The following is a 25,459-nucleotide window of genomic DNA, read 5'->3' as shown; positions in this document are numbered from 1 at the left end:
ACAATACTATAAAACATACAATGAAATACAATATTGAGTTCTGTTGACTATAAACAGTTTGTGAAACCCATGAAAATAAGACTCACTTGTATCTAAGAACTATGGATTATCTATCACAGCCATTTTTGCTATTCATGCTTGAGATAAGTGAAACTGAATGCAGTAATTTTATGTTCTTTACCTGCTGTTTAGAACAATATACCAATCTTTAATTTATAACAAATTTACATAACATTTAAAAACCATTCTGTGGCAGCGTTCCAGTTTTCAGCAAATACACACGTAAAATTATGGTATCCACGTTTTTTTGATAGACATCTTCTGTAAGGTTACCATTTCACTAAAGTATTCATGAAGTTCATAAGCAATATTGTTATTACTTTTCAGGATGGTGAGGATGAAGATGATGACAGCAATTACTTGCGGCGACTTGAAGGTGGTCTGTTCACATTACAGCTTGTAGATTATATTATATTGGAAGTATGTACAGGAGGTCCCAGCTCCATCAAGCAGCGAGTAACTCAGATCCTGAATTTGAGGGGTGGCTCAGTGAAAACGATAAGGCATGTTATGAGAGGTAAGTTTAATCCAATGCTATGAGAAGACATAAACATGCCATCATATGATGTGTGTACCAATAATGAGTTTACTGACATATTTTTTCTATATTCACAGCCCTTGTTATATTCTGGAAACAGTTTGTCTCTAGTTCTACAGATTTATGTAATTTATTCTCTTGTTTAGTGAGAAGACATCATATCCATTCACTGTTTTTTTGTGGAGAGTTGGAGGCCACATGGCACTTTCTTTAATTGCGTAATGTAATTGAAAGTGGCAGGAAGGAAAGCTTTCTGGTTAAATGATAAATGTTATGAAGAATCAGGGAATACTGATTGGCAGGCTGTGTAGGTGAATCTCAAACGAGTCAGAAGTTTCCCACCAACATAATCCGTTAAAAAAATGATGAACACATAACAGCCCCGGAGTTGTTCAGCAAAGAAACAAGCACCAATTGTTAGTAAACTCATTGACAAATATATGACTTACTAATTGTTCTGCATGTTCTACAGAAAAGAATATACTTCATTAAATTTTCATTCCCTCACTGCAACAAATGACATAAAACACAATCAAGGCCAACATAGACAGCTTACCTACATGTCTCATCTCTGCTTGTCAGCTGCATCCTTTATGCTGTCCACGTGTAAAGTGCCCGATGGCTGGCTGCTCTCTCTCCTATTGGCACCCAGCACCTGTCATTTATGTAGGAAATCTGGGTTGTGTGTCTGAAGTCACCAATGTCACCATTTCATCAAGAGACTGCTAGATTGTCAATATAAACTCATCCATTCAGTATATAATTCACCATGTCCTCACTCCACATTGTAACTCCTATCTTTTTCTGAATCAGACTGTGTGTTTGACAACATGCATGTTATTTTTTTATGGTAGTACTGATTTGCTGTCAGCCAGGCATAACTGCCCCTGAGGCTGTAGCTAAGTAGCTGAACTATGTTTCACTACATTGAATTCCTTCATAATTGTGACTTTCTGACTTATTCAATCTTGTATAATTAAATTATTCACTAATGTCAGCTGCAAATAATCTTTACTTGGCTGTGAGATGGTTTCATTGGCAAGTGCTAGTTAAAAAATGTGTACGAATTTGATCACTATTTTAGTAACTCTTGAATACAGTGCAATTGGCACTGATGAGTATAACCATATTTTAGGGTATTATGAAAGGATAAATTGCTACTCACTATAAAGATGACATGTTGAGTTACAAACAGGCACAATGAAAAGACTGTTACACATAAGCTTTCAACTGAAGCCTTCTTCAGAAAAGAAAGACAAAAACACACACACACACTTCTGCCACTCTGGCCAGAAGACAACTGAATTGTGTCAAATGGGAGCAACAGTCTGGAGTGGAGCAGGGAAGGGGGAGGGATAGCAGGGTACGGGTGGGGAAGGAGGAATCAGCAATCAGCACTGCCTGGCAGAGCGTGCAGGGAGTAGAAGTGGCAGGACGAGATTGCCAAGCACAGCATCAGGAGACTGTGGGGAAAGAGGGGGGAGTGGGGTGGGGAGCAGAAAGGAGAGTAGCAGATAAGGGGAAAAGACTAGCAGGTGCACCAGCAGGGAATAGTGCACAATGAGGGTGCAGCGATGCGAATCGGGAGAAGATGGCAGGACAGAATGGTTGAATACAGCTGGGTGGAGATGGTGGGGACATTAGGTTACTGTAGGTTGGGGCCAGAATGATTTTGGGAGTGAAGAATTTGTTGTAAGGATAACTTCCATCTGCACAGTGCATGAAAGCTGGAGATGAAGGGAAGGATCCAGATGGCACGGATTATGAAGCAGCAGTTGGAATCAGGCAAGTTATGTTCAGCTGCATGTTGTGCAACGGGATGGCCTCTTTGCTCTTGGCAACAGTTTGGCAGTGGCCATTCATCCTGGCAGACCGGTTGTTGGTATTGTATTTGCTTATTCTTCGTAATTACAGCTTATTATCTAAAAAGCTGAAATAGGCCATACAAATTGCATTTCCTTGCATAGTTATAATTTATGTATTAATTATTTATTTCTGATACTTAATTTCTTTCTTTTTTTTAAAAAAAAAAAAGAAAGATTAAAAAACTACAACTTCTACTACTACAAAACTACATTAAAACCCTTAAACAGTTACCCAGCTACTAGTCTACTACAAACACTACAGAATTTGTTCTCTGTTTGTTCATTTATTTTGATGCATTTAACTTTTAGATGGCTGTTTCTGCCACTGGATCCGCCCTCATGGTACCCTGGTCAACAGCCATAATCTGCTGAATTCCTTGGGCGTCAGGCGCATGTCAGCAGCATTTTCACTGTAGCGAGTAATTCCACCCATCACTGTTACTTCTTAAAGTCCACAATTCTGTGATCATTTTCACCAACGCAATATAGATTTTTGGGGCAGTATTTCACTTGGAGATAGCTGACCTCAATCATCTTCTCTCCATCTCCAGAGTATGTTTAGCCTGGGCAGCAGCTTGATTTCTTATGGTTGAATGCCTCGTGGAGCCTTCCTTGGCCTTCTTGGATACTGTGGCTGCAGTATCATCCTAAATGTAGCAGGTTGACTCTCTCCTTAGCGCTGCTTTGGGATCCCATATCCTTAATTCCTAATGTCTATTATCCGCTGCATCTTCATAGAGCGTGCAGTTCCACAATGTGTGTTCTGGTATGCCCACACTGCCACAAGTGTAGCTATCATTCATCTGTCCTCTGATTTTACATAGATATGTGGCATAAGGGCCATGGCCAGTCTGCTAATGTACACTACTGGCCATTAAAATTGCTACACCACGAAGATGACGTGCTACAGATGCGAAATTTAACCGACAGGAAGAATATGCTGTGATATGCAAATGGTTAGCTTTTCAGAGCATTCACACAAGGTTGGTGCCGGTGGCGACACCTACAACGTGTCGACATGAGGAAAGTTTCCAATCAATTTCTCATACACAAATAGCAGTTGACCGGCGTTGCCTGGTGAAACGTTGTTGTGATGCCTCGTGTAAGGAGGAAAAATGCATACCTTCACGTTTCCGACTTTGATAAAGGTCGGATTGTAGCCTATCATGATTGGGTTTATCGTGTCGCGACATTGATACTCACGTTGGTCGAGATCAAATGACTGTTAGCAGAATACGGAATCGGTGGGTTCAGGAGGGTAATACGGAACACTGTGCTGGATCCTAACAGCCTCGTGTCACTATCAGTTGAGATGACAGGCATCTTATCCGCATGGCTGTAACGCATTGTGCAGCCACGTCTCGGTCCCTGAGTCAACAGATGGGACGTTTGCAAGAGAACAACCATCTGCATCAACAGTTCGACGACGTTTGCAGCAGCATGGACTATCAGCTTGGAGATCATGGCTGTGGTTACCCTTGACGTTGCATCACAGACAGGAGCGCCTGCGATGGTGTACTCAATGATAAACCTGGGTGCATGAATGGCAAAATGTCATTTTTTCGGATGAATCCAGGTTTTGTTTACAGCATCATGATGGTCGCATCCGTGTTTGGCGACATCGTGGTGAACGCACATTGGAAGTGTGTATTCGTCATCGCCATACTGGCGTATCACCTGGTGTGATGGTATGGGGTGCCATTGGTTACATGTCTCAGTCACCTCTTGTTTGCACTGATGGCACTTTGAACAGTGGACATTACATTTCAGATGTGTTACGACCCGTGGCTCCACCCTTCATTCAATCCCTGCGAAACCCTACATTTCAGCAGGATAATGCATGACCACATGTTGCATGTCCTGTACGGTCCTTTCTGGTTACAGAATATGTTCGACTGCTGCCCTGGCCAGCACATTCTCCAGATCTCTCACGAATTGAAAATGTCTGGTCAATGGTGGCCGAGCAACTGACTCGTCACAGTACGCCAGTCACTACTGTTGGTGGACTGTGGTATCGTGTTGAAGCTGCATGGGCAGCTGTACCTGTACATGCCATCCAAGCTCTGTTTGACTCAATGCCCAGGTGTATCAAGGCCGTTATTACGGCCAGAGGTGGTTATTCTGGGTACTGATTTCTCAGGATCTATGCACCCAAATTGCATGAAAATGTAATCACATGTAAATTCTAGTATAATATATTTGTCCATTGAATACCCATTTATCATCTGCATTTCTTCTTGGTGTAGCAATTTTAATGGCCAGTAGTGTATCAATCCACTTGACTGGTTGAGAAATTTAATTTTTAATCTCTGCATCATGATAGGGAGAAATTCATATGTTTTTCTGCCAGTGCGTGAAGTGTCCCATTCATTTTGCCATAGTTGTAATATGCGATCTTTTATTGCCTTTTTCGAATTGGCCTCAGTTCCAAGCACCCTTAGTGCTTCCATTTGATTGCCTTTCTTTAACCAGTAAAAGACCCCCTTTTCCTAATTTCCATGTCTAATGGGCATATTCCTAGAACTACTAACAAAGCATCATTCGGGGTAGTGCAGTACGCGCCCGTTAATTTCAGTAGCATGCCTCATTGAACTCTTCTCACTTATTGATGCTGGCTTCACTAACTGCAGTCTATGAGCCCAGATGCTCACGCCATATCCTACGGCTGTTGCTAATATAGATTGGGGGTATATTCTGATTGTCTTCAAGGGAAGCCAAAGTTGCCTATTTGCAATGGTTATAACATCATTCATCATGTTGGTATCTTTCCTGCCTGCTTCCTCTACATGATGTGCAAAGTTATGACATTCATCCAGAAATACCCCTAGATACCTTATTACTACACTTTTCCTAATTGTTGCATCTTTTAATGTTATTTTAGGGTTTCTTATTAGGTCCACTTTCAGCAGGACGTACGGTGTTTTGTGAGGGGCTGGTGACAATTTAACACTTCAACACCTGCCCTCAAGTTCATGAAGTGCTGCATTGCATTTGTCTTCTATAAATCTTCTGGACTCAACACTTACAATGAAGAGCATGTCATCTGCTTGTTGGTAGTCATACTAATATAAAAAGCTGAGTGAGGATTGCAGCTGCAACAGAGCTGGTACACGACATGGCTGCTTTCACAGGTTGCCCTCCTCTGGTGGGGTAAGATAACTTGTGACAGGACTGGAATAGGAAGTGCTGTATGTGTGGATTGGGCAAGTCTTGCACCTGGGTCTTCCATAGGATATGATTCCAGTGGCAAGAGCTTGAGATTGGGAGTAGTGTAGGGATGGACTAGGATGTTGTGGAGGTAGGAGGGGCACTGGGGAAAGCCCCGGGTAGGATGTCCATCATTTCAGGGCATGATATTACAACCCAGACTTTCCATTGTTTAACCACATTTTATGCCATTTGAGATTCATCTGCTTTAAGAAACAAATTATGTTTATGACAAGAACTGTCCCCATCATCAGTACATATTTCTTCAGGCTGTAGCCATGTCTACTGGCTTACTCCAATTTGTGAAACATTGTCAGAGGCCAGAAAAAGTGGCAATTGAAGCCCGTAAGTGAACTAGACATCCTGCAAAGCTCATCACTTCAGTGTGTGAGGGTTGTTTGCAGCAGTTACTAAGCTGTATAACAAACTTGAAGGTAGCTGTAATTAATGAGAACTAAGACAATAATGTACAGCAAGTTTACATGAAATTATACAGTTCTAATATGAGAAACACTGAACAAATTGCAGATGATGCTGTTTGTCACCTTCTAGTAAAGTCATCCAAAAATCAGAACAATTACAAAATGGTTCAGACAAGATATTTTTATGGTATGAAAAGTGGAAATGGACCCTGAACAATAAAAAGTGTGTGTTCCTCGATACGAGTACTCCAAAAACTCTGTTACATTTAGGTTAGATGGTAAATCTCATAAATTTAAGGGCTGTGTATTCATCTAAATACCTACAGATTACATTTATGAGCAACATAAATTGGAACCATCACATAGAAAGTTTTGTCGGGTATGCAAACTAAAAATTGCATTTATCGGCAGAACACTTAGAAGATGCAACGAATCTGCTAGAGAGGCTGCTTGCAATTGCTTTTCTGCCCTCTTCTGGAGCATTTCTGCACAGTATGTGATCTTAGGCATATAGGATTGCCAGAGGACATCAAACAAGTTCAGAGAAAAGCAACTTGTTTCCTATTCTCATGGCGTTGGGGAGAAAATGTCACAGATGTGATGAATGAGGTGGGGTGCCAATAATTGAAACAAACAAAAATATGGAAAGGATAGATTGCCAGTCAAAGTCAGGTGGCAGCACTTGGAGACAGTGCCCCCGTGTGTGTGTGTGTGTGTGTGTGTGTGTGTGTGTGTGTGAGTGAGAGAGAGAGAGAGAGAGAGAGAGAGAGAGAGAGAGATATCTCCTTCGGAAGAAGGACTTTGTCTGAAAGCTTAAATATTTTAACATTCTTTTTCTTTGTGCCTCGATCTGACGCAAGGTGTCCTCTTAATGATGAGTAGTAATCTGTCATTTCCATATTGTTGTTATTCTATCCTGGACTTTCCGTTGTCTAATCACTGAAACAAAGGTGTTGTTCGTTGTGGCAAGATCTTTTAATGAAATTACAAGCGTCATCTTTTTCCCTCTGAACGCCATTTTGTTGACTTCCACCTACGTTGGCGGAAAACACCATTGTGATAAAATAATATAGATGTGAGCTCACACAGTTTGATTTAAGCATTCAGTTTTTGCAAGTGCTATTCAAGAGTGGAGCAGTAGAGAAAGAGTCTGAAAATGGGTCTATGAATCCTTTTCCAAACACGTTTGTATGAGTTGCAGAGTAATTGTGTAGATGTGCAGCAGTTTAACCGCACTGGTGTATCTGCCTTTGTATGTAAAATATCACCCGTAAAAACCAGTGAGTAATACAGCAGGGGAAAACTATGAGTGCCTAAGATGGGAAGAGAAGGATTTTCATTTTACAGAGATGTAGTGATTGCAGTTAATTCCAGGGACAAATGAAGAAGGTATGAAAACAAAAGGAAGTTTTTCAGGTACAAAGATGTATCTAATACATGTAATACGTTTGAATAAAGAGCAGGTGTGACTCCTGAAGTATTTTATGGAAATAGCAGCAACATTGTTGTCTTATATTTTATAGATAAACAGTCATAATTAACCATGCCCCCTTTCTTCTTTCAGAGTATGCAGGAAACCTTGGAGATGCAGGCGATACGGATTGGAGGGATGTCGAACAGCAACATATACTCCAGCTTGTAGACAAATTTTAACTTTAGTCACTTGATTTGTTTTGTATGTAAATAATTGAAAGTGACTTGTAATAAAGATTTTGTTATATTTTTTTATATATTGTGTCATAATTTTATTGATGCAAAACTTAAAATTTTCCATTGATAATTAAATTAATATTTGAAGACCAAAAAGTTGCCCCTGCTCTCACTTTTTAAGGTAGTTCAAAAAGAAACAAGCCAGAGGCTATAAAATGAAAACTGCTGAAGGGATATAATGCCATTGCCTATAAAGGAATGTGTGGTCCGTATAAGAATGCTGAGGCTCCTAACACATTTCTGTAATGACATAGGTGCACACCAACCTCTCAGTAGATTGGTCATAGGCACACAGTGACCATCCATGGTATTCAGCAGACCTGAAAACAGAGAACTGGAGACTTCAAAAGAAGACCAAAAGCATGTAGTGCATTTCCTTACAGCAGAAAGAGTGCCCAATTGCAGATAGAGCACTGAGCATCCATTGCTTAATCTGACCTCTGGGGCAACTGCTACCACTGTAACTTGCTGGTCTCCTGGAGTGAGGGTATCCACCTGCTGGTCAGTGGTATTGATAACGTAGTGTGGCATTGCAGTTTGTTCATAAGTGGCCAATTGACATCCTTCCTTCCAGAGTTGCTTGTGCCATGCCTTGATTTTTGCAATATACATGAAGTGATCTTCATACACTCGGCTATTCTTTGATGAATTTCCATTTCCTGCACTCCTGTTGTCAGGAAATGCACTGCACCCCTTTGCTGTTCTTTTGAAGACTCTATTTCTGTTTTTCAGCATGATGAGTGCAGAGGATGTTCAATGCATGCATGTGCCCGCTCTGTCGTCACGTGAGAAAGAGCCCATGTCATTCTAGAGACGAGTTAGGGCATCAGCACTTTTATAGGTACCATACATTCTTTGCTAGGTGATGGCGTGTCAATCCCTTCAGCAGTTTTCATTTGAGAGTCCCCAGTTTGTTTCTAGTAGAACGGTCCTAATATTCCAACATTACAGATGGGTTGAATCCAACTCAACAAGATTCGGAGATGTTACTGTTGTGGAAGTGATTCACAAAGGCACCAAAGAAACTGGTATAGACATATGTACTCAAATACAGAAATATGTAAACAGGCAGAATACAGCACTGTGGTCGGCAATGTCTATACAGGGTGATACAAAAAGGTACGGCCAAACTTTCAGGAAACATTCCTCACACACAAATAAAGAAAAGATGTTATGTGGACATGTGTCCAGAAATGCTTAATTTCCATGTTAGAGCTCATTTTAGTTTCGTCAGTATGTACTGTACTTCCTCGATTCACCGCCAGTTGGCCCAATTGAAGGAACGTAATGTTGACTTCGGTGCTTGTGCTGACATGCAACTCATTGCTCTACAGTACTAGGTTTCGCAGTCAGTGCAATGTTTACAAATGTGGAGTTGGCAGATGCCCATTTGATGTATGGATTAGCATGGGGCAATCGCCGTGGCGCAGTACGTTTGTATCGAGACAGATTTCCACAACGAAGGTGTCCCGACAGGAAGACGTTCGAAGCAATTGATCGGCGTCTTAGGGAGCACGGAACATTCCAGCCTATGACTCGCGACTGGGGAAGACCTAGAACGAGGAGGACACCTACAATGGACAAGGCAATTCTTTGTGCAGTTGACGATAACCCTAATGTCAGCATCAGAGAAGTTGCTGCTGTACAAGGTAACGTTGACCACGTCACTGTATGGAGAACCAGTTGTTTCCGTACCATGTACAGCATGTGCAGGCACTATCAGCAGCTGATTGGCCTTCATGGGTACACTTCTGCGAATGGTTCATCCAACAATGTGTCAATCCTCATTTCAGTGCAAATGTTCTCTTTATGGATGAGGCTTCATTCCAACGTGATCAAATTGTAAATTTTCACAATCAACATGTGTGGGCTGACGAGAATCCGCACGCAACGTTTCTGTGAACATTTGGGCAGGCATTGTTGGTGATGTCTTGATTGGGCCCCATGTTCTTCCACCTACGCTCAATGGAGCACGTTATCATGATTTCATACGGGATACTCTACCCGTGCTGCTAGAACATGTGCCTTTACAAGTACGTCACAACATGTGGTTCATGCACGATGGAGCTCCTGCACATTTCAGTCGAAGTGTTCGTACGCTTCTCAGCAACAGATTCGGTGACCGATGGACTGGTAGAGGCGGACCAATTCCATGGCCTCCACGCTCTCCTGACCTCAACCCTCTTGACGTTCATTTATGGGGGCATTTGAAAGCTCTTGTCTATGCAACCCCGGTACCAAATGTAGAGACTCTTCGTGCTCGTATTGTGGACGGCTGTGATACAATGCGCCATTCTCCAAGGGTGCATCACCGCATCAGGGATTCCATGCGACGGAGGGTGTGGATGCAAGTATCCTCGCTAACGGAGGACATTTTGAACATTTACTTTAACAAAGTGTTTGAAGTCACACTGGTATGTTCTGTTGCTGTGTGTTCCCATTTCATGATTAATGTGATTTGAAGAGAAGTAATAAAATGAGCTCTAACATGGAAAGTAAGTGTTTCCGGACACATGTCCACATAACACATTTTCTTTCTTTGTGTGTGAGGAATGTTTCCTGAAAGTTTGGCTGTACCTTTTTGTAACACCCTGTATAAGACAATCAGTGTCTGGTGCAGTTGTTAGATCAGTTACTGCTGCTACAATGGCAGGTTATAAAGGTTTAAGTGCGTTTGAATATGGTGTTGTAGTCGGTGCACGAGCGATGGGACACAGCATCTCCAAAGCAGCGATCAAGTGGGTATTTTCCTGTATGACCATTTCATGAGTGTACCGTGAATGTCAGAAATCAGGTAAAGTACCAAATCTCTGACATCACTGTGACCAGAAAAATATCCAGCAAGAATGGGATCAATGATGACTGAAGAGAATCGTTTGACGTCACAGAAGTGCAACCCTTCCGCAGATTGCTGCAGATTCCAGTGCTGAGCCATCAACAAGTGTCAGCCTGCAAACCATTCCATGAGACATCATGGATATGGGCTTTCGGAGCTGAAGCTCACCCGTGATGACTTCACAACACAAAGCTTTATGCTTCACCTGGGCCCATCAACACCGACATTCAGCTGTTGATGACTGGAAGTATGTTCCGTGGTCAGACGAGTCTCGTTTCAAATTCTATCGAGCGGATCGACGTGCATGGGTATGGAGACAACCTCATCAACTATGAACCCTGCATGTCAGCAGGGAACTGTTCAACCTGGTGGAGGCTCTGTAATAGTGTGGGACGTGAGCTGTTGGAGTGATATGAGGCCCCTGATACGTCTAGATATGACTCTGACTGGTGACACGTATGTAAGCATCCTATCTGATTACCTGCATCCATTCATCTTCATTGTGCATTCCAACGGACTTGGGCAATTCCAGTAGAACAGAGCGACACCCCACATGTCCAGAATTGCTGCAGAGTGGTTGCAGGACCACTCTTCTGAGTTTAAACACTTCCGCTAGCCGCCAAACTCCCCAGACATGAACATAATTGAGCATATCTGGGATGCCTTGCAACATGCTGTTCAGAAGAGATCTCCACCCTGTCATACGCTTACGGATCTATGGACAGTCCTGCAGGATTCATGGTGTAAGTTCCCTCCAGCACTACTTCAGACATTAGTAGAGTCCATGCCATGTCGTGTGGTGGTACTTCTGCATGCTCGTGGGGGCGCTACACGATAATAGGCAGCTGTACCAGTTTCTTAGAATGTTCAGTATATATGAATCACATAGTAAGTATGGTTTTATCTTCTTCTCAACATGATCTGAAATGAGCACTGACCCACTAAATTTCATCAAAATTATAGTCCATAATCTGCATTTTTTCACAAGATCAGGTGGAAAATTCTTTCAAGTGCTTGCCGATCTTGCTTTATTTGTAATTTCTGAAGTAAAGTTGTAGAATCCCTGTTATCTCATCAAGTTCAAAGTATTATTTAAACAATGAATTCCAAGTAAGCACAATTCGGATGTTTAAAAGCCATTCTAAAAATGTAATACGAGGTGTTGCTATTGAGAATATTGTGATTAAGCCAACTTGGCATGGACACTCTTTTATCTACATTATTTCGACAGCTGGAGCTGTTATATATGTTAAATAGTGAGGAAAGAAACAAAATAGTGTTGCACTTGAGTACAAAGAAGCTATTTTTTTTAGATGCTAAATGTGAAATTTTAAAGCTATCAAATTGCCCATCTTCTGCACAGTACTCTAACACATTCTACTTTTTATTGTTGATAAATCATTATGGCTAGCTGTGCACAGCTAGCAATTTGTATCTGCCACCATCACAGACAAATAAATGCAGAGTCATTAATATAAATCTCTCTCTCATTGTGAATGTGTCTTCGTGAAGTGAGGTATCAGTATTCAGCTAATTTGAGTTTAAATGTCTTATCAGTTGTATACAGAAGACGTACTCCAGAAGGATAGTCATGAATTACAGTTTAATACTGCTCACCACTAGAATTTGTTCATTTATTTGAGGAGAGGTTGATCTACATACAGTTTATGCATTGGGTCAAGTCATTCAGGCCATCTCAACCACTATCTCAGATTTGGATGAAACTTAGCGTATTTGGTCAGCTTGTAGAGATAAGAAATCATACAAAATTTTAGCATTTTATCTCTGTGTGTTTCCATTTTATGGTACTTCAATGTTAGAAAGTTTGGTTCTTATTTAACAATGTTATGGCACAAAAGGACACTTGCTAACATTTAAAAAAATAAATTACCTTTTTTTGTCATCCAAAACAACATGGAATTTGGAGGTTATATACTCTGTAGTACAAGGATCGTTAAAAAAAAAATCTACTACTACTACTACTACTTTTCATACCTTTTTAAGTCAAGCCATACAGGCAGGAAATAATAATACGCAATGTATTTGGAAGCAGAATAAATGAATTATATTTGTTTGTTCTAGAGAGAGAGAGAGAGAGAGAGAGAGAGAGAGAGAGAGAGAGAGAGAGAGAGCATATACTGTCTCAATTACTATCCACACTAGACAGACATTTAAATACATCGCACATTATAATATTTCATTAGCACTAAACTCTTTATCAGACAAAGTGATGCTGGCATAGTACTGATTGATGAACAATGATTTATGAATTTTTGTTAAATAATCAATTATTCTTCTTAATACATTTACCTTTTTTTATGATCATCAGCCAAGGGAAAGAATGGGGACAAAATGGACATAGAAGTGGCTGTATATCATTTTGTAATTTCTTGTAATCCTGCGAGCAAATTAGAAGGTCTGCAGAGAGTTTAAATTTTGCACATGTAATGCCTCTGGAATCGTAGGTGATCTTGAACTGAGATAAAAAACATTACAAATCATGTGAATTTCGCACAGTATATTGAAAGTAATAGTTCCTCAAATAAAATATGTTTTCTGTTCTTTTGTATTTTTTTGTTTTGTAACAGATAGTAGTTTGTAAGAGATGTTTTGCTCACAAAAGTCCCGAGTTTGAGTCTCAGTCCAGCACAGTTTTAATCCGACAGAAGTTTCAAATCGGCACACATTCCATCGCAGAGTGAAAATTTCATTCTGTAAACACCCCCCAGACTGTGGCTAAGCCATGTCTCTGCAATATCCTTTCTTCAAGGAGTGCAAGTCCTGCAAGTTTCACAGGGGAAGATCTGTGAAGTTTGGATGGTAGGAGATGAACTGCTGGAAGTAAAGCTGTGAGGACAGGTCTTGAGTCATGCTTAAGTAGCTCAGTCGGTAGAGCAGTTGCCAGTGAAAAGCAAAAGTCCCGAGTTTGAGTCTCGGTCTAGCACACAGTTTTAATCTGCCAGGAAGTCTCATATCAGTGCGCACCCTGCTGCAGAGTGAAACTTTCATTGTGGAATAGTTTTTAATTTAAGGCTCCCCAGACAATATAGTTTTGTCCCAACTGAAATTTTGAATGATTCAACTTATAAATGGTACAGGCTCGGCAAACAATATTTTTAAAAAGTTCAAGCTATTTCAGTTTCTTTAAAACACACTGTATACAGTAGGCACTATTTGTAACTATAACATTTTTTTCTGAATAGAGCATATACACTCCACTGAAATTGGTAAGTTCTTACAGCTGATGTTTTAGGATGTCCAACAACTGCAAGCCATTGAGTTTGGGAACTGGAAAAATATCCTCTCATTTGGGCCAATAGAGTGGCAGCTGTTGTCCTGAAGGCTTCATAAATTGTATGGCAACATCACATTTAGTTCACTGATTCTCCCAAAACACAAGAAACTGAAATACTTACAAGCTACATATCTTGGTGGGGTATGGTTTAGCTGGTTGTAACATAAGGATCGATTTTCACAAGATATAAACAAATAATTGGCAATGGCCTCTGAGAAAAATGTCCTCAAGTATCTTCATGTGTATCATATCGAACTGAAGGCGCTCTTTGATGACTAGATCCTGTAGAGCTACCAAATTGCATCTATCTTTATTGCTACGTTCCACCTGCTGTTTCTGATAGTACCAGACATTTTCTAAGGCATGAAGATCAGGTGATTTACAAGGCCAGTTGATGTGCAATAGGGTTTGTGAGTGTTTGTGAAATTAGGAATGTATATCTGAAGGTTTGTGTACAAAGCGGTTGTCGTCTTGGAATGTATGAAGTGTCCACAGTATACTCATTGTGAAGCTGTAGGAGAAAGAGCAACACCTGGCCACTGAGGATGTTGAAATAAACAGCCTGGTTGATGTTCATGGTAAATTGAACACGAGCCATTCGTGGTACAAAAAACACCATCAAAATATTGCAGAACAACATCCGGCCTGAACTTCACCATCCATTTGCTGTGAACTAGACTCCTCGTTGGCCTGTCTGCGCACTCTATCACTTGCATCTTTACAAAAGAAAATCATGGCTCTTCAAGCAACAAATACATGCCTCAGGTTAGGGAAAGTCAAGTTTCTGTGTTGTTTGGCTCATTGAAGATGTGTAACTTAATGCTGCACTGTGAACAATGGCGTTTTGTGAGGCAAAAAAAAAATCCGGATTTCCATTGCATGCAGTTACCTTCACAATGTTTGCTTGGAAACTGGTTGAGATGGACCTGCATTCACTGACAGCACCAAGTCCTATTGGGTTTGAAACCAACTGTCACTGACAAGGAGTGACACTTGTCTCTGGTCCATGTTGGTTACGGTACTTTTACAACCACTGTTCTCGCACCGTTTGCATAGTTGTGAGTGTTACACTATCCTTTACAGGTATGTTTGATATGCTGTGTTTGTTGCAACACAAGAAAATAAGGCAGGCTCATTCATAGTTTGGTTCCTAGGAACTTGGGAGGGGGGGGGGGGGGCTGTGAGACAGGAGGCACAAGACCGTTTCGTGGATAGGTCTACAAAACGGTCATATGAAGGTAACATAGGATGGAAAAACAACTACACAACTTTTCATGTAGAGGTAATGTCTTGGCTGTATATAGAACACACCATGTTTTTATTATTTACACATGTCAGATCATGGAATGTATGCATAAATTTATAACTAATAACATACCTTACAAAACTGAGTATACACAAAAAGTAAAGACATGGATGGTTCAGCTGTGAAACGGAATCACAATGGCAAATGTTTTTACTCATTCAGTATCTCTTTCTGTAACAGAGTATGAGAAAGCCTAAGATGAACTTTCATATATATCTCTCTCAAATGTCTTCATTCACAAGCAGTATATCACAAATAATGTACAGAAATACAATACTAACAACAGTTGGATACAACATTAATATGACTCCCATTGTTAACGTGAACTCACATCACGAGCCTTAATGTAACATAACACTGCTTATAGCATCATACTGAGTTGCTGTAGTTTCATTTACATGGCTTGCTGCTAAAAAGTTACAGTAAGAAGAAACAAAATTAAAAAAAAATTAAGTTTCACAAAACCACAATAGAAATTAAGCGAGCGGAATTGTTAAGTATCACAATGCAGACAGGAGATATGTGATCCTCACTTATAATAAAGACAATTATAACTTCTGTAAGTAGGTAGGAAATAGATACTTGCTCACAACCTAAAGAGGGAAAAGAATCTCATAAGCCCTAATTTTGGTAGTTATTAAAACAAACATTTTTCAGTAATGTATTTCTCTCTCTGATCAGTAGCTACAGTTTATTTAACTTTACACTGTGACTTCCATTCTGTCTATTATTCAGAGCAATGGAAGGACTAAAAATAAAAAATCTTTGCCAAAGTGGCAGTGAGTATTCATACGTATTTATCTAGATTTCATCATGTAAGATATTGCACTTTAGTCGTCACAAACTCATGGCTTTGGTCAGAAATAAATGGAATAGTAAGAGGAATAACTGACAGAAATTTGTAAATAAATGGAATGCACTGTTTGCACATGGGTTAAATGTGCAGAATTACAACTGATATAAGTGTCAATGGAGAATTACGAATATTAAACTTTGAAAGGTGCCAGTACAGAAAGTGCAGTCCATGTATCATGAAACATATCTGAAAAGTAATATGAATTCCACAAGAATTAGTGATCTGTATGAACACACTGCTGAATACATCTCCAATATAAACCATTTTACACTGTCGCTAAGACCTATGGTATACATGTACATATAACAGCTGACTCTGATGAGTGTGTTCACTAACTGAATAACAGCTATTTGTCTCAGCTGTTATCAAAATCACACTTAAAAGTTTTTAGGAGATCCACTTCATGTATGGCCAGTTGTTGAGTAGTCACATGAGATTTGATTGTGTTTGTTCAAAAGTGAAAAGTTTTTCCCCTGTTGTATAAGTGGCCTGGCAGCTGCTCATTGAGTAAGATTTATTTGTGTGAATCAAAATTCAAAGAAATGTGTAACATTTTGCTGAATTCAGTTCATAAACTGCGCCTGCATTAGATACAATAAGCAGCTGGAGTCAGAATTTGAATAGGATGACATCATGAAAATTAAATGTCTTTCAAATGAATGATTGAAATATTCTACCTTGCCCCTCATTCTCACTCATATATGCAGTCTAACCATATGGCTACTGCTACTTCCACACTCCATTCCAAGGTTGCTTGCTTCCTTCACTATGATTCATGGTCTGTATCTCTAAATCACCCTAGGTTAAAATCCAAGAGGTGCCTTGGAAACAAATATTCAAGAGTGTAATTAAGTTTGCAAATTCATAATATAAAATGTGGGTGACACGTGTATTGTGCCTCTCAGAATAGAAACACCAAATTTATGAAGGATAACTTTTTCTTGGAAGGGATTAAACACACATTAATAAAGTCCATTATTAATAGTAGATTTGTCTGTGTCAAATCTTGGATGAACAAAATTTGCGGGATTCACAATTCACAACTTCATAGTTTTCAGAGTGGTCTGTCAGTTGCTATGTGAGTATCTTAGCTCTTTAATGTTACTAATTGTACCAAGCAGGCAAAATACGCAAATCTGAGAGACTGCGATTGTAGTCTTGTTGCTTTTGGGCTACAGATATGGCAGATTTGTTGTGCTTAGAGTTTTCGCAGTGGTGTTGCCTCCTCCTCAGCGTCCCCTTCATCAGCAAGGTCCTTGCCATTAGAGGTTGCGGTACTGCCTGGTGGGTTGTTCCAGTGCTGCAGCTCTCCAGATCCTAGCACCAGATAGGCCAGTGCTCCTGCTGTGTATGTGCCCACTAGGATCCCAAACACCTTCTGCCACTGGCCGAACGTTTGCTGTCAACATGCAAAGCAATGCCATTAGGGTCCCAAATGATTAAATGTAGGAACAGTAATTTATCTGTGGTGCAAGCCACATTTGCAAAGAGTGTTATGTAGAAGTTACAATTTTAGTGTGTTACTCATGAGACAAAAATGTTATCAGTTACTGAGGGAACATGTAACCTTGTCTTTTAGAATGTATAAGATTTAGTTGTGTATACAGTTCTTTTGTCTTAAGATTAGATCATATAAGAAGACTTGTATGAGCAGTGTGACCAATGTTTAGGGGTGTATCTAAGCATTTTCAGATCAATAAATACATGCAAATTGATTAGTTCCCTGAAGTTGTGAAAACATACCTTTGAGGAAATCACATGTTGCAGCAATGCATCACTGCTAATTTCATGACATTTCTTTATTGGGACTGCAGCTTGTAAATTCTATATCACATCAGGTACTCTAAACAATGAGTTAATTTGTTTCCTTGTATATTAAGTTGGGAAGTTAGTTATAGTCCTACATTAGACTTATAACTGCCTGTTTTGTACTGTACAGAGTTAACAAGTGTCTGATTGTGCCTTATAGTCATTGACTGCAGTCATAGTGACTGGTGCAAATATATTGTTTGTTTTGTTCTGCTACCGGTCACATTGTTTATTTATTTTTTAATTTAATGAATTGCTACACATTTGAAACATGTTTTGCTCATTACACAAACCATGATGCCTTAGCTGTTAAAGCAGAGAAGGGTTCCCTAATGATTATCATACTCAAAGAAGATAAATATTTACTAAACACTTTTTTTCAAATAATCATTTACATGGAATCCTTCTTGACCCTACAACAAAATTTCAAGTTAAAAGAAGAAAATTTCTCAATAAAAGTGACTTTTGTTTCACAAAGAATGAAGCCCAGATTGTAATTAATCTCAAATCTTCCAGACTCAGAGTACAGCCAGAAATTCAAAATAACATCACATCTTATCAGGCCAGCTGTCAAAACAGTTGTGTCACCTCACATCAAATTTCTCTTCCTTGATACTGAAAAGTTATGCAGCAGCATACCTCTAGATGAGACTGTAAAATAATTTAATGAAAAGAAGTAATGGGCAGGCCAGAAATAACTGAATTTGAGGATATGCTTGGTTTGGTACTCTCACATAATTATTTCTCTTTTAACTATAACATTTACAAACAAGACCCAGGACTTGTTAAGGGAAGCTCACTGAAAGATATATCATGTACTTATAAAATATAAAACTGAAACTGAAAGAGGCCTAAGTAGAAGGGCAAAATTTAAAATGCCCATGTACAAATCTGGACTCACTTGGCATCACCTGTAGCCGTCGTATCAGACTTTATATAGTCCGGACTAGCAGAAATTTTGAGACTTGGTTTTAAGAGCACATGTACTGTTACGGGTTGGAGAAATACAACAAACCAGCGCTAGCAACACACATTACTGTAACAATCATTCACTGAGAACTGAACAAAATGTGAAAATTCTGCTCAAAATGGAAAAAAAAGATACCTGCGAGGAAATGGATATAATTATCTACGCTACACTAAATGAAAATTCTATTCTACAAGGGCATGCTGCAAAGTAACGCATCTGAATTTTTTATGTGAAAACTCTTAAAGCTTTTTAAATAAAACAAATGTTATCAACATTTTACATCAAACAATGGAAACTGAAGGTTGGAATATAAAAAAATGTAGGGAAAAGCTTTCTGCTCACCATAAAGATAATGTGTTAAGTAGCAATCTATCCTCTTCCTGATATTGTTAATGTTCTACATCTTGCGTATAATGTAATTGTAAGATGGTTCAAACAGAATGCCAGATTTGGTATATCAAAGTAAGAAGTTTATTTTTATAAAAAATGCAAAGTACATAAACATGTTCATCTAATCTTCACATTTCATGTATGAAAAATGTGAGCTCTGTCCATGAAATTCACTATGACTGCACGACAAATTTCCACATCCATTACACTGACAACTCCAATATCCTCCTTCAAGTCATGGATGTTTCAGGTTTATTGACATACACCACTGACTTAAGATGCCAAAAAAAGGGAAGTCACAAGGCGTTAAATCACATGGCCTCGGTGGCCATTAATGAACAACATTGCACAAATTGAGGTGATCTGGGAACCACTCACGGAGCAACTGAATTTTTTTGCAGGAAGTATGGCAAGTGACACCATCCTGCTGAAACCTCAACTCTTCAATGTCCATTCCATCCAAATGAGGCCACAAAAACTTCTTCATCATTGTACAGTATCATTCTCCATTGAATGTCACAGCTTGGCCTGCCTCGTCTTCAAAACAATAACAGCTAACAACAACGCCCGACCAAAAGCTGCAACAAACTGTCATTTCTTGTGGATGAATTTCCCTTTCCTGCATTGTACAAGGATTTTCTGAACCCAGGTATGGAAGTTCTGCGTATTCACAAAGCCATTTAAGTGGAAGTGTGCTTCATCACTGAAGATGATTTTGTTTGTGAAGCTGTCATCGTCCTGTTGTCCTCTGGAACCAAGTCAAGAAACTGTTGTCTATCCTGGTGATCCATCACTTTCAGCTGCTGTGTCAGCTGAACTTTATAGGGGTGGTAGTGGAGATCATACTGGAGAATTCTCCATACTGAAGAACAGCCCAGTTGTTGGGAACAGTGACAAACTGATTTCATTAGGCTAACAGCCACACTGTCACAAACCACCGCAATGTTATGGACACTTTGGTCAGAATGACAACACCAAGATGACTTTTAAGGATCACCGTGGAACCTGTCTCAAAGAACTTTTTCATCTGTCTGCAAACTGTTGATTCATTTCAGTGTCTCATGGTGCCCTAGAATCGTGTGAAGTCGCTTGATAGTTGCTGTATAACTTTCTCCATTCCGATAAAATGTTTTCACGATTAGCACTCATTGTGTACAAGAGAACTGCTCTATGGTTAGACACCAAACGCATAAAATTCAGACTGAGTCAACAATTGGAATGTTCCTGGAAACAGAAATGAATCAAAACAATGTCATCAACCAACAAACAAAAATTTACCAGATTTTCAAAACTAGTGCTCTTTTTGAATGATCCTTTATGTTGTTTGTATGAGAAACAGTATGCTGTAGTCGAGTTTCAAATTTTAAGAGTACATCCACACATGGACCACCTTCACTTTCAGCATGACACTGCCAGACCACATATGAGCGCTACAACATGTGCAACAATCCAATACCTTTGGTTCACTGTCATTGATCAGCCTCAATACAGTCCAGACATGGCCCCATCCAATTTTCATCAGTTTCCAAAATGTAAAGAACACCTTTCAAGACCTTCCCTTTGATAGTGATGAAGCGGTGCAAGCAGAAGTGGTGATGTGGCACCATCAGAAAAGTCAAACATTCTACAGTGACAGTACCAACAAACTGGTCGCTGTTGGGAGAAATGTGTTCATTACCAGGGTGACTATGATGACAAATAGATATGTAGATTTGGAGGATAAAGATTTAGAATGTTGATAACATTTGTTTTATTAAAAAGCTGTAAAAGTTTTCAAATAAAAAAAATTGGAGACCTTACTATTCAGCATACCCTCTAAATGAAATAAATGAATTTAAAAGCTCAAAATTCTTCATTAGTCTTAAGCCCTATTTATTACAAACGGTGTAAGTCACTTCATAGGTAAATAAATGACTCCTAGCTGTTAATACCACAAATATCAACACTGGCAGAAGAGATAACTGATATACTGACACAAATCGCATGTCCTTCATAGTGGCGGGTACAAAACATCTGACGATGAGCAAAACATGCATAGCAATGTATTAATTTAAAAAAAAAAAATATGGTTGCTAACAGAACAAAATCAAACTTTTGTGAAAATTATTATTTGTTGCTACACAGTTTTTATAATGGGCCCACATCACAGTATGCCATGCTCTTTGTTGTTTTTGAGATAAGATTCTTTTTCTCAGGATGTTAATTAATGTTCCATACATTATTTGGATGGTATCCCCTGAAAGGATTTGGAGTGACTCAGTCTACAAACCATGTATACATAAGCAAACATTTTGTCTACTGTGCAAAACTTGCTACCAGTGGTTAATAAAATGTTGTCCGCAGAACAGGACAATTGCTTTTCGTTCATTTGTGTCCACAGTTCTGCAGTATTTTAGAGAGGAAAAAGTCTTTTGGGAATTTAAGGAGTGTTCCAGAAGAAATGAGTTCAGGTTGTATTTGAAATTTTTTTCAGACATTTCATGTTTTTGGACAAATGATAAAAGTTGTTGTCTCCAGCTGTTGAGTTATTTCTGAGCCACGGACAACTTAAATGATGACCAGGTGTGGTTCTGTTGTCGCTGAGGACAACACTATTGCTCTCAAATTGTGATGGATTATTTATGACAAATTTCATTACTGTGCTGGCATACACCTTCACCGGCACACCAGTCAGCACTAGGAAACATTGTATAGCAAGTGCTGAACTAGTTGCGCCTATGACAAGAGAAGACCAAGAAGACATGCCGCCCCCCCCCCCCCCCCCCAAGCTACGCGCCTATAACGCCCCCCTGGGCAGTGAGCATATAGGCCGCCACTGCCAACCCGACCGAGCTGTCTCACTCTCAGTACATCAGTACATTGCATTGGGACTCAGTTCGCATTGCACTTCAATATGTCGCACTGTGCTCTAGTCTTCCACAGTGATAATCATTGCCTCACATCGTAGGTGGCTATGAGGGATTGTTAGTCATTGTATATAGTTGTGATATGGACACTGACAAGATTCAAGAATCAGTACAAGTTATTTGATTCCTGTTAACTGCAGAACTTCAGACTTGACATGATTGAAGTTAACTACTCAACTGATTCCTGTAATAAAGTGTATTTTAACAACCTACGCATTTTGTGTTGTAGTGAGAGGAAACCGGCCACCCACCTATCATACTACCCTTTCCTCGTCTAGCCAGTAACCACAAAACATTATAGGAGGGCACAACAGAATGCCTAAGCCCTTCAGAAGGCAAAGTGACTGTGTGTGGATAACACAAAATGCATCCTTTGTAATTTTATTCATATGGATGTAAATATATTCATATCTCATATGGATGTAAACATCCACTTTGAAATCCTGCATTGTATGATCAGTAAATATTAATCTCACTGCTCGCATTTCTGTGACCTATACTTTCTTCCTAAGAGATGAGTTAGCCCATAAAATTATATCATGGGGCATTAATGAATAGACATGAAGGAAATATACTAATATGTTGATTTATTTTTTATTTTTTCCCCCAAAACTAACTACTGTGAATGGAACAATAGTGTTTTTCCTCCAGTTCATATTTTCATTAAAATATGCTACTAAATTGTGAGCATTATACCCTATTCACTCCTGTGGATGCTCTGCACTAATTATTGGTGTTATTCTGTTTGTTTCTACATAGCTGAATGAACTATGCTTTACTGAAATTAAGGAAAGGTCAGTTTTCAGTGTATGGAAGTACTTGTTAATAATTTAAAAAGTATTATTAATATTAATCTTCTTCTATTTCTGTCTCTCTAAACAGACAAACTTTAGCATTTGTGTCATCTGCAGACAGGACCAACTATGCCTGATGTATGTTGAGTGGAAGATCATTTATATATATTAGGAATATTAGTGGATCCAGTGCCCTATAGGGACTCCATTCATACATTCATAACCTCTCTCCAGTCACCATATGGTTCTCCTTTTTTTTCCTCATTTATATTATTTATTAGAGTTTAATACATTATTTTTGTTGTACAACATTATTCACTCTAATTGTTTGTAAAATCATTTATTCTATAAAATATAAGCTTTCCTGAAAGAGTGTTGTTGTCTACATAAAATTTAACAGGAAAAGGGAATGATATAAGATGAGATGGAGGCCACTAGCTGCTGTTCAGTTTGATACTCACATTGCCTTGTGTCAGAGATCCCACCATGGCTGATGACAAGAAACCAGTGAAAGAAGACAGAGTCTGGGCCATACCGAAAATGGTTCCTGGAACAGAGATAGCATGTAATGGAATCTGATTTTGTGTTGGTCCAATAGGATACAGACTTACTGTAAACAAGTGAGCTAATTTTATTATTTGTGGTTTTATTTATTGTGTAATTTTCTTGTTTTGTAGCTGAATTTCTGTCACAATGCTAGTTGTAATTCTAATCTGAATTTGAGCACTATTGATTTTCTCTTAAAAAATTTAATAAAGTAACTCTTTTTTGTGAATAAATACAGTTTTTGTTTAAGGATCTGTGGAAGTGTTTTCTTCAAACTACCCAACAGACAAATCTCATTTCATCTTATTTTAATTTCCTCTGCCAGGAACTTGAGTGTGAACTGCAGAATAGTCATGCAGATGTAGAAGTAGCTAACAGATCACCAGTTAAATGTAGCACCCTCTCTAGGAAGTCTTTGAAGGAATACACAGTAGTGGTAACACAATGGTTGAACTCTGCACCTGCAATTAGCACTGCATACAGACACTAAAGGAGCTATACTCGTCTAGACTGCACACATGAAGCAGACTGAAGAGAAATAATTGTGATTCCCAATTTGCTTCTTTGGTATCAAATATTTTCTTTAATCTCAACTCTAAGAAGATATGACAGATTCACTGACACCTGACTGGATATATATTCTTTTCCCCCCTCAACTTCCTCCTCCTCCTCCTCCTCGTCATCCTCCTCCTCCTAATGGTAATGGTAATAGTAGTTTTTGTTGTTATACGGGTTAATAGTGAATCAGATCATATTGCCCAAAACAACAAACAGTGTATCGCTCCTGCAGAAACCATTCAGGAAGGGGCCCTCGAACAGACAAAGAGGTCATCTCGGAAAAGGCTGAGAATCGATTCTCAACGCCAGATTAAACAGAAGAGGCTTAATTTGGGTGAAGAGTATGTTTCTCGTACAGGAGCAACTGTAAGTAAAACAACTGTGGGACCTAATTGCCAGTGCCCTCGTAAATGTTTTGAAAAAGTAGGAGATTTGAATGTGATGAAACTTCAAAACATTTTGGGAAGTAGGTGATTTTAACATTCAAAATGCATACTTATTTGGTGCAATGAATTCTAATACTGTTGCACATCGCCGAAAAGCAGCTAGAGAAAATTCCCGGAGAAAATGTACTATTTCCTACAGTGTAAAAGTTAGTGGCAGTGGTATAAAAGTATGCAAAAAAGCTTTTCTTGCCATTCATGGTCTACATAACAATTGCAGTCATGTCGAAAATATACAGAAGAAACTCGCGTCCGGATCGACCACGCCACCCCAGGACAAACGGGGCAAGCAAACCGTACGTCCGCATGCTTACTCTGAAACTAGTGTTAACCATGTCAGGGAACACATCAACAAAATACCGAAATACGAGAGTCATTACAGACGCTCAAACAGTCGTACCAGATTGTACCTGGGCACAGGTGCAACAATCGCCTCCTGTTACGAGCACTATAAGAATGTTTTCTGCAAGGAGATGTCCTATGAGCCTGTATCTGCAGACAAGTTCAGGCGAATTTTCACTGAAGTGTATAACAAAGGAGTAAAGTCACCAAAGAATGATACGTGTAAGACTTGTGACATGCTCAAAGTGCAAATTGAGAGCACTGATGCTCCCCAACTGAAAGTAAGTCTGGAGCATCAGTTGGAATTACACCAATGTCGGGCAGAAGCAGGACAAGCTAACATTGCCATTCAGACAAAACAAGGAGAAGCAGACAGTAATCTACATGTTGTGACTTTTGCAGCAGACTCTTGCAGTTCCTAAGTTAAGTTGTGGTCCAGCTTTTTACAAAAGGAAGATTTGGTTGTATAATCCCAATGTTCATGATTGTGTCAAGAAGAAAGGGCACTGCTTTTTGTGGAATGAGACTACTGCTGCCCGTGGATCAGAGGAAATTTTGAGCTGCCTTTTACATTACTTTGAGGAAAACGACATAAAAGGAGAGACT

General features: G+C 39.3%; 2 protein-coding genes across 3 annotated transcripts in view; one reads left to right on the top strand and one right to left on the bottom strand.

Moving 5' to 3' along the window:
- LOC126458137 (beta-catenin-like protein 1) overlaps positions 1 to 7,820 on the top strand; it is a 96,371-nt gene extending 88,551 nt beyond the window's left edge. For both annotated transcript variants that reach the window (XM_050094979.1, XM_050094981.1), the window contains exons 10-11: positions 388 to 577; positions 7,657 to 7,820. In XM_050094979.1, the coding sequence (XP_049950936.1) occupies positions 388 to 577; positions 7,657 to 7,745 (279 nt within the window). In that variant the 3' untranslated portion in view covers positions 7,746 to 7,820. The remainder of the gene's footprint in view (positions 1 to 387; positions 578 to 7,656) is intronic.
- A 7,408-nt stretch (positions 7,821 to 15,228) lies between these two features.
- LOC126458136 (sialin) overlaps positions 15,229 to 25,459 on the bottom strand; it is a 388,874-nt gene continuing 378,643 nt past the window's right edge. The window contains exons 11-12 of the mRNA XM_050094978.1: positions 23,426 to 23,511; positions 15,229 to 17,494 (exon numbers count right to left, since the gene is read on the bottom strand). Of these exons, the coding sequence (XP_049950935.1) occupies positions 17,294 to 17,494; positions 23,426 to 23,511 (287 nt within the window). The 3' untranslated portion in view covers positions 15,229 to 17,293. The remainder of the gene's footprint in view (positions 17,495 to 23,425; positions 23,512 to 25,459) is intronic.

The sequence above is a fragment of the Schistocerca serialis genome, chromosome 2, assembly GCF_023864345.2.
Source record: "Schistocerca serialis cubense isolate TAMUIC-IGC-003099 chromosome 2, iqSchSeri2.2, whole genome shotgun sequence".
In the NCBI taxonomy this organism is placed as follows: domain Eukaryota; kingdom Metazoa; phylum Arthropoda; class Insecta; order Orthoptera; family Acrididae; genus Schistocerca; species Schistocerca serialis.
This window is presented reverse-complemented; position numbering and strand designations above follow the sequence as displayed.